Source organism: Ananas comosus, unplaced genomic scaffold (assembly GCF_001540865.1).
Source record: "Ananas comosus cultivar F153 unplaced genomic scaffold, ASM154086v1, whole genome shotgun sequence".
In the NCBI taxonomy this organism is placed as follows: domain Eukaryota; kingdom Viridiplantae; phylum Streptophyta; class Magnoliopsida; order Poales; family Bromeliaceae; genus Ananas; species Ananas comosus.
In genome coordinates, this window is record NW_017890618.1 from 14630 (window position 1) to 25491 (window position 10862).

The 10862-nt window shown below is 32.7% G+C and overlaps 1 protein-coding gene across 1 annotated transcript; it reads right to left on the reverse strand.

The window, feature by feature from the left end:
- Positions 1-2511: 2511 nt before the first annotated feature.
- LOC109703968 (protein NEGATIVE REGULATOR OF RESISTANCE-like) lies at positions 2512-3133 on the reverse strand. Its single transcript, XM_020224721.1, has one exon. It carries the CDS (start codon positions 3097-3099, stop codon positions 2749-2751), a length of 351 nt encoding a protein of 116 aa, XP_020080310.1. The 5' UTR covers positions 3100-3133; the 3' UTR covers positions 2512-2748.
- Between the last annotated feature and the right edge of the window lie 7729 nt (positions 3134-10862).

The window sequence follows — 10862 nt, forward strand, 5'->3', positions numbered from 1 at the left end:
TTAGTATAATCTCTCCACGAAATTCTCTCTCTTGGGCTCAGTCTAGGGCACCATCAGAAACACTAGGGATTTGGGCGATGTGCTGCGATTAACTCGGTAGCTAGTTAGCAACGAGAAAGAATAACGTATGAGACAAATTCTTAATGGATTGAAGAGTTCGTAAAATAGGATGAGATCAGATCATGGTAATCGTAATATATTCCGCAGCTCTATGTGATTTTTGCGTTTTCATTTGGCTATTAATTATTTCCCTACAGTTGATTTATTTTTAAGTTGATTATTTTTAGTTCGAAATAGTATATTAATAGACTCAAAAGTTAAAATTTTAAATTAATTTTAAATTTTGAATTAAAATATGGACTCACGTTTGGAATTATAAATCAAACTTAAAGTTTAAAGTCGATTTGTTAGGCTTATTTTAAATTATTTTATTTTTAAATCTAGTTTATTTTTAGTTAATTAGTTAATTAGTTATCTGAAGGTTTAGAGTCTAAGATTTAGAATTTAGGGTTTAGAGTTCTTTTCTGAATGAGCATAGAATATTATTTTATGGGGCGTGTGTGAATAATATTTTATAATAGATATTCTTCGGTGGATAGAAATTTGAATAATATATGAATTATTTTGTTTGTTTGCAAATAAAATGTAATATTTTTTTCTGCTAAACAATAAATCTGTCAACAATTTATTGTTGACAACCTGGCGAACTCGAGTGCCAACTTTTGGGAGCGATCCAACCAGAGTGAATATATATATATATATATATATATATATAGAATCCGGCTACTATACTATTGGTAGCACGGAGGGCTCCGTGCTACCAAGTTGTTTTCGATGATGCGGCTTCCAAATCGGCGATCGGCTCCGTTAGACTTGATCTACACTATTGAAAGTATTTGAAAACTAAATTTTAGATTTTTTCGACATCATTTGACTAGTGATCAAAAGATCTCAAAATTGACAATTTTAATGGCCGATGTGGTGTGTTTGTGAGTTTAACGGTATAAAATAGTCCAAATTCGATGAAAATTTTGTAGAAAATTCTTTTCACTATTTAGAGTAAAATCAGTATATCTGATCTTGAATTTAAATCTTTTATCATCATTTTTTATGAGATTTTTATTTTCAGCCGTTCAATTTTAGACTACTTATTTATTAGGTAAATGATATCGAAAAATTATGAAATTTAGTTTCTAAATACTTTTAATAGTGTAGATCAAGTCTAACGGAGCCGATCGTCNAGCCGATCGTCGATTTGAAAGTCCGAACATCGAAAACAACTTGGAAGCACGGAGCGCTCCGTGCTTCCAGAAGCATACTAGATATATATATATATATATAGTCCGGCTGGGGTACTATCGATAGCACCAAGGATTTTATGGTATCGAGTTTTTCACCATTAGATTTAACCCTTTAATTATTTTACCCGTTAGATTATACTATTCAACCAACCAATCACTCAACCGTAGGGGGTCCACATCATCCTAACCACCCATTTCTCAATCCAAGGGCTAAAAAATCAATAGCACCAATAGCTTGGTGCTATTGATAGTATTCCAGCATAGTTCTATATATATAGAGAGAGAGAGATATATATATATATATATATATGATGAGCTTTTTTTTTTAAGTATAAAAGTATTTGTGCTTGTAACTTTTAAAAGCATAGGAGCTTTTGTCAATGGTACCTCAGTTTTAGGACTTTGGATTCAAGATATATAGATTTTTAGATGAAACTGCCGTACAGAACCTGCCAGTACAGAAAAAAATTAAAGGAAAATTTTCAAATTCCACCCCTATGATTTCATATTTTTTCACTTTAGTACCCTATGATTTAAAGTATATCAATTTAGTGTCATGTGATTTTATTTTTATCTTTTTATTATCGATTCTACTATGTTTTTTCGTTAAATCGGTGATAAAGTTAAAACTAAAGGGTAATAAGGTGAATATTTGATAAACCTAAATGGGATACCTAAAATTTTTTGTATATAATTTAACGAAATATTAATGGAGAAACTGACGAAAAGATAAAAATGAAAGCACAGTATATTAACTTGATACACTTTAAACTATAAGGTACTAAAGAGAGAAAGTATAAAATCACAGAAGTGATTTTTGAAGTTTACGCAAAATTAAAATAGTAAAAAGAAAGCAAAATTTATTGAAACATCAAAAGAAAAAAAAAGAAAAAAAAAAACTTGAGATTTTATCATAGATCTATGAAACAATAGGCCGGGAATAATGATGTACTTATAATATGGTACATAAATCACATCACGCAACGCAGATAACTAACGACACGTACAAATTGCTGTTGAAAATGCGGGGGCGAAAATGTTTGGATAGTCCATACATATACTTAGCTTACTTTTTGGAACGACTACCTAAGTAGGCGTTCTTTTGAATTTTCATAAACAATTTTATTAAATTTAGTTATTTTAATTATTTTATTTATAAGATAAAAATTATTAACTGCTAAAAGATCATAGAACCATAAAAAATAAAAAATAAAAAATTAAAGAGGTCTCAATAAAAATATTAATAAAAATAGAAATTTCCTTGCATACATATATTCACAATATCAGATCCCGCATTTGTTTTTCCTGTCGGTTAAAAGGGCAAAAAAAAAAAAAAAATCTACCCGCGGTCCGATCACCGCCCCTCTCGCTCGTCGCTTAATCTCACCGCCCTACTGCGCGGGCATTTATTACGCTCTCATGCGGTAACCTCACCGGAGCGGTAACCTCACTGGGACGGGGTCCCCACCTCGGGCTCCGGATCGGCGTTGAGGTCGATTCTCCGCGGCTCCGCGCTCTCCCCGGCCCCCGAAGCCGCCGCCGCCGCCGTTATCTTTAGCGGCGACGTCGCGTCGTCCCTAACGGCGAAGTCCTCCCACGCGAACGCCGGGCTCCACCGCGCCCCGCCGCCGACGGCGCCCGACCTGACGGCGTCAGGCGACGGCGCCGTCGGGAGACGCCTCGAAGCGTCGCGGATGCGGCCGAGGATCGCGTAGAACTCCTCGACCTCCGCGTCCGTCACTTCACGGCGACCGCTGACGGCGCCGTCCTCCCCCCTCTTCCGCTTCGCCGACTCCATCTAACGGCGTTCCAACGGAGCGGCGGGTCGCGTTGGCGCTATTTTTTTTTTTTTTTTGATTTTTTTTTTTAGTCTTTTCCCCTTTTTCTTCTCCTTTATAGATGTTTATCGCTTGCGTTTGCGTGTATATAGAGGGAGTGGATGGAGCTGGAGAAAAAGCACATTATCAAATCAAATATTTTATTTTACTTGATATTTTTATAAGCGGTGAGTAATAAGATGCTACTCGACACTACAAAATTTTCCCGTAAAGTGTCAGTTGCTGCCTCAGATTTAGTTCCTTTGCGATCGTAATATAAGAAGAACTCTTTATTTTAACAAGTAGATAGCATTTTATGTACATAAAAATAAATTATTAAAAAAATTATATATATTATTTTAGAAGATAAAAGATAGAATAGTAACGAGATAGTAAAATAGTTGATATTGTCTCTTCTAGTTTTATTTGATATTAAAATTTAAGATTTAAATATATAATTATATAAATTCAAATATTTTAAATTTAATTTAAAAATTTAAAATTCTAATTTTAAAGTTTTTAATAATCTAAGATTAAATTTAAATTTAAAATCTAAAATTTACTGTAGTTAGCGATTTACTGGGATTTGATGTAATTGTAGAATTTTAGTGTAGGTTAGCAATTTAATCACTCAAAATATGAAAAATATAATAATTACAGCACATGTATATTTTATGCTGATTAGATGTTCACTAATGCCACACATATAAACAATATATTTTAGTTATTGTGTAATTAAGTAACTGTGTTTTAAATTTTCAATTTTATGATACGAGACCTGAGATTAATCTAACGTTCACTTATTTTATTGTTCCATAAATTACTGTCAATGTTTAATTAATAACTATGCGGCTAACTTAGATATAAGTTTCAACTACTGTAGGTGTGAGCCCCTAAGTGTGACATTAGAGGCGCATTACAAAATTTGAAATATGAGCAAATGATAATATGCCAATTTCATTCTTTTAGATTTTCTAATACATCAGCAATTTTTTAAACATGATCTTTATACATTAAAATAATAAAGCTCAACAATTAATTTGGTTCCAATGTTGTAACAAGTTATGAAAGCAAGCTGGAGATAGTTTCTTATTCCATGAGAAGAATTGAATGACCGAAAATTTCAATTTTATGTCTATCAGAAACATTTGCTTATAATAAATCCGTCAAAAATTTTACGATATTTTGAATAAATATATATCTATAGAGAGAGAGAGATGAGAGAGTCGGCGTATATACTTTTATGATATAGAGCCCTTTATACTCATCAAACTTTCGACGTGAATTAATGATATGCATTAGGATGATAGTGATCCCCTATGCTACTATAACTCATATAGTATATATATATATATATATATATATATATTGTGGACAAAATACTTTAGGCATCTATACATTAGGTATATTTATTAATTGATGATATTTTGATAATTAAGAAAAAATATATGTATTTTTTGTTTTAAAGTATATTTGAGAAGTCAATATTATATGAATATTAATTAATTAGTTATTAAGCTTTTATACTTCTAACATAAATAGTAATTTGCTTTTCCCTTTGGATGTGATCAGATTAAGATAGTAAATTGTGATCATAATTTTGATAATTTTGCACTCATTAATATCCAAATGAACTCTTGCTGATGATATTTTATGCCATATTTAGAAATGTCCATTGATATAATCGATTGGTTTCAAAACTTTTAAAAAAAATAACCACTAAAGAATTGAACTGATCAACCAAGGCCATCGAATTTCACAAAATTAAAACAAATAAAAAAAAAAGCAAAACATGTAGCCGAAATTGAATAATCGAACTCGTATTCGTTGTATTATGAATTGAGTAAACTCACACCAGATAATTTAGATTTAATTATACATTTAATTTAGGTATTAATTAAGTATTATTAGTCATGAGATTTGGTTTGCGCACAAAAAAATAAATAAATAAGTAAATACCATAACCTAAATCAATCCACAATCCTCTGATTTTTTGTGGGGTTAAAATTGAGATAAATTTCTCAATATATCATCTATTGTTCTTTATCTCTCTAGATATAAAAATTACACACTTCATTTTTTTAAAAATATTAACAATATTTTATTAAATTATAATATTAGAAATAGTGTATGATCAAATAAGTTTGCATTTTATTTATTTATTTATTTATTTATTTCCTCGAGGGAGTTAAGTCCTTTTTTCTTTTGGGGTCCAAGGGACTAATTTTTAGGAGGTCTAATTTTATCTAGAGAGATTAAGCACAATAAAATGATAAATATTAAAGGGTTAATTTCATACAGCTCTATGTAAATATAGTGAATGACAAATATATTTTTACAAAGTTCAATTTTTATATATTGTTCATAAAAAAGTCATAATATTTTTAAATATATTTTATCTCTGTCGATAAAATTGGTTAGAAAAATTTAGTGAACCATAAGTTGGTTAGTTTTTTATATTTTTATCCCTCTTATATTATACTGTTATGGCTGTTGGAAGGACGTATTTGTGATGGCAAAATTAAAAATATAAATAGCTCTCTAACGGTTCTTTAACGGTAATAAACTAGAGAAAAATATTTAAAAATATTAAAATTTTTACAGAAATAACATATAAAAAATTAAACTTTATAGATATATATTCATCATTCACTATATTTGTTGAGATCTGTATGAAATTAACCATACATTAAATGAGGAGAAGTGAATTTTAGCTTGTCACTTTTTGTTGGGGGACTTTTTTGGGTACGCATACGCATGGCATCGGTCTTTGCTTTGCGTTCTCCCATCAACTAACGATGACGTCATGCGGGGTCGTCGGTTGGGGTGGCGGATGACGTCACGCAGATGCGTGGGCCCCACATCGGCCCATTAAGGGCCCGCAAGTCAAGGTCGTCTTATTTAAATCATTAAAAAAAAATAAAAAGAAAAGAAAAGGCGACCCGCTAACGTCTGTTTGGGTGGATGGTAGGTGAAAGTGACGACTGAAAAATCATTTTCGTTATAAATAATTATTTTTGTTGTTTAGTTCGTCGTAAGCAAGTCATTGTTGAAATAAGTTAACCGAAAACGACGTAATTAAATTTTTCGATCTAGTGAAGGAATATAAAAATATATATATATATATATATATATATTAGGTAAAAGAGTTATATTTAAATATATTTTATTATAAAATTAATTATATTTTTATTCAGTTGGCATATTTAAAATATAATAAAAATTGATTAGTTAAGTTTTAATACTTTCTTTATTCATTTTGTACAATTAAAATATGATAAAAAATTAATTAATTAAGTATTAATATTTTTTTATTTTATAATTTTATTGTTGTATTACTATAATTTATGTATAATAAATAATTTAATTATTTTAAATTAAATTTTAAGTATATAAAAATATAATTATATTATTTTTTATTTATTAAAATTATTTTTATTTATATATAAATTAATGTTTATTCATATATTTCTTACCAAGTAAATAGCATAATTTAATAGAACTATATGTTTATAACTATCAAAATAAATATCGAAAAATAAAAAATTTTCATTTCGAAGTAATTAATTTTAAAATCCACTTCAATAAATGTCGAGATTCCGATGACAGGTGCTATGTGGACATCAATAATAACGATCGCCACCGTCCGATCCGATCAACCGCTCTCTTCCGTCACTGATTCGTATATTTTGCGAGCGAGATAATACAAATGCACGGTGATACCCCACTTTGCTATATATGTGGATGTTTGGTTCTCTCCAGGGAAAAAAATTTATTTTTTTTTAAAAAAAACGTATATGATTTTATAATTTTGTAGTTTGATTGTGAAGATAAAGTAGTTTCTTTTCGTTCGTTTTTATAATAAAATTAGTATGGTTTCTTTAATTAATGTTTAAAATTATCTCTATTTCGCAAATAAATATATGATAAATATAAATATTATCTTTATAATATTGAAATAAAAATCGAAAAGTTCTGATTTTGTTAGAACCAAATAGATCAAAAATTTTGGAAATAAGTTTTTGCATAAAAAAAATATTTTAAAAATTAATTTTATTTTTGAGGAAAAAAACAAACCATTATCTTTTTGCCTGCCGCTGATCTTTACAATATTGCGGTGTGATATTTTTAATCTTACAATTGTTGTCCTAACTTATTAAATAGTTCAATAGATTTTCTCTTCTCGTCTGTATTACTCACTACACGATTATTGATCGCATGTGTGGTAGTGTAATTTATGAATACTTTTTATTTTCTTCGAATGTGATAATTAGTCTGAGGATTTGCAAAAAATATGTGAGGCCAATTTGCCATAAAACAATTCACTTATTTTGGGCTTTTGCAAATGGTCGGTCATCTTTTTGCTTTTTTTTTTTTTTGGCACTTTTTGCAATTCGGTCGTTGTCTCAAACTTACCAAAATACCCTTTATACCTTTTTCTCTTTTATCTTTCTCTCTTCCTCTTTTTTTTCTCTGTTTTTTTTTTTTTCTTTTTTTCCATGAGAGCGAGCGTTAAGACGATGCGTAGGTGCTTCTGTATACCTTTTTTGATCTCTTGTCATCTCGTCTTTTTTTTCTTTCTCTTCCTCCAGAGAGCGGACGAAGAACAGAGCGTCCGGCCGTCACCGCGGCGCCCCCACTTCCTCGCCTCCAGATCACTAAAAGCCGGACTGTGACTTTTTTTTTTTGTTTTTTCGTTTTCTTTTCTTCTCTGGGATCTCCTCTGCAGTTTCCGACGCACGGCGCCTCTCTCGCTCTCACTGCCCTCCGTCTTCCTTCTCCGCGTCATTCTCTGCTGTGCCTCGCGACGAGTGCATGCTCGCCGACATCGACGCCGACCCGTTTGGAGGATCACTTGCGGCCTGCGCAGCCTCGGAGTGGGGCGGTCTTTTAGCCGCGTCGGGTCACGACACCCCCACCGGGCATTGACAGAGGAGTGTGACAAAAAAAAAAACAAAAAAATAAAGATAAAAATTATATAAAAAAGGATGAAGGATGAAAATGGTATCAGTTAACTTACAAAAAGAGCGGAAAAAAATGGTATGCAACCAAGAAAAAAAATTGCACCCATTTATTTAAACTGAACCCCTTAAGCAGATATTTATACTGCTTCATCCTCTTGTTGCAATTTTTCCTTCTTGTTGCACTGTTTCTGCTTTTAAACAGCGCATCAGAGGAGAAATCGTGTTGCAAAGAGGGAAAGCAGTAATAAATTCTATTAAAGATGTGCAGTTTTAAATATAAAAACAGAATCCGACCGTTCGCCGCGGCATGCTGCCGCTGCGGCGACGGGACGGGGCTGGGGGGTCCGCCGGCGTACGCGGGTTCTCGACGTCGTGTTGGGAGAAAGCGAGGAGCTGGTGTCGGCGGATATTGCGCCGGCGGCGGGAGGAGGGCAGCGCGACGGAGAAGAACACATGCGGGCGCTGGTGCCGGCGCGGCATTGCGCTTCCGCTCCCCCTCCTGCCGACCTGATCGCTTGGCTCCCCTTCTTCTTCTTCGCCGTTGTCTTTTCTCGCGAATCCAGCCCGACCCGTTCGCGCGGCCGCTGCCGCCACGGGACGGTTATTTTGGTGTTTTGGGCTGTTTGGCGGCGGAGCGATGTTTGATGTGTGGGTTCTGAGTCGCCGTGTGGTGGGAGGAATGGTGAGGAGGGATGCGACGGGAAAAGGATGTTTGAGGAGGAGGGCCGCGCCGGCGCGGTAAGAAGAAGGACGGTCCGCCTTTTTTGTTGAGAAAAATTTAAAAAAGAACGAATGAAAGAAAAAATATAAGGAAAGAGAAAATAGTATATATTGTATTTTTGGTCTGATTGGTGAAAATGGAGCCGAATTGTAAAACTAAAGTGGTGATTTATTCTCAAAGAAAGTGAGTTAGTTCAAAGGCAAATCTGATTGGATTTTATCTTTTTCTTATATGTTAGTTAATATATATAAATATATAGGGGGTATTACTATATATATTAATATATTTATATATATTATATTATAATTGAGCTATATACTTTTAAAGTACAAGTCATTGGTGCTTTAAGTTTTCGGCTCGTATGGTTAAAGAATGTGCCGGGGGGGGGTTGGGTGGTAGATGATGTGCGCGCGGGGTGAGGTGTGTGTGTGTGTGTGTGATAATATAATAACGTATTGTGAAAGCGAATCAAGGGCATAGACTCGTAACAGTAAAAGTGTAACAAGCCACCAAAGTGTGTGTGTGCTTTACAAGCACCATAGCGCGACGTAATATATGATAATAATATATATATAGTATATATTATATATATAGGAGAGAGAGGAGAGGAGGAATCGAGAGAGGGAGGAGAGGGAAACGCGGTATGCGAGTCACAGCGGACCCCGAGGCAGTGAGAGAAGACGAGGAGTAGAGCTAGGGCTCTATGTTTTCAAAGTACGGAGGCCTCCGTGCTTGTAGTTGTTTCGATGATGGGGGCGTCCAATTCGGCGACGGGTTCCGTAGACGGATGATCTATGCTATTGGAAATATTGAACATAATTTACTAATTTTTTAACTACTGTTGCCTAGGTGAACGAGTAGCCTCAAATGAACGGCCTGAAAATAAAATTCATAAACAACAGCGATAAAGGACTCAAAACTTCAAATGGGGAAGTATTGTCATTACTCTTGTGATGTTTAAGTAGAATTTTATATTAAAGTTTCGATGTAATTTGGATACTTCTACACGTTGAAACTAAAAACGTTGCCACCAGGTCCGGCCTTAAAATAGTCATTTGAGACCTTTGATGCTTGGTAAATTGAAGTCGAAAAATTATAAATTTGGTTTCCAGATTATTCTCCAATATAAGATTACCTAACCCCGGACGTCGAATCGATTGTCCTATCAGTCGAAAAAGCAACTTACAAGTACGAAGCTCATACTTTCGAAAGCACGAGACTACTATATATTATATTATATATTATATTATATATATATATATATATATATATATATATATATATATAGATAAAGTTAAGCAGCACCGAATCGTACGATGTCGAAAATTCTCATCATCGAAAACGGGCCTGCAGGATAGGAGGGCCTCGGTGCTCCTGTAGGAACAGACAGCAGTGCCGTGCTTATATAATATATTTTATGTTGGAAGCTTTATGCGCTTTATAAAAGAATATAATCAAAAAGTAGTGTAAATTAGTAAACTAAAATTGAAGAGTGGAGAGGGAGGCACTTTAACAACATTTGATGAAATTTGAGGTCTATTTAAAATTTAAAGTTTAGCGATGCCTTGTTTGTTTAAAGGATCTAAAATTTCAGGATCCTCTTACAATTTTGGTTAAAATAATTTTACTTTATATTGAAAATGGTGGTTTAATAAAGGTTTGAATGTTTTATTTCATGAGACAAACATAATATATCGTGTCATGATTTAATCTATCTTACCCTATAAAAATAAAAATAATTTTGTGAGTATCCCAATCATGTTTAATTACTTTATATTTTATGAAATAATATCTAATATTTTTTCAAAATTTTAAAAATATTTTATTTACTTTTGAATGACCAAAATACCCTCCTTGATTTTAAAAAAAATCCCTTCAAATATTTTTTTTTTCTCTCTAGAGTTTACTAATAAAATTGAATTTTAGAAGAATATTTTGAATACTAAATAATAAAATCACTTTCAAAAAGTTAGGTCAAACAGGTCTAAGCCATGTACGTCCTTATTATTTCTTTCAAAGAGAAATGTGGCACGCTATTTGCTTCATTTCCTTTTATTTG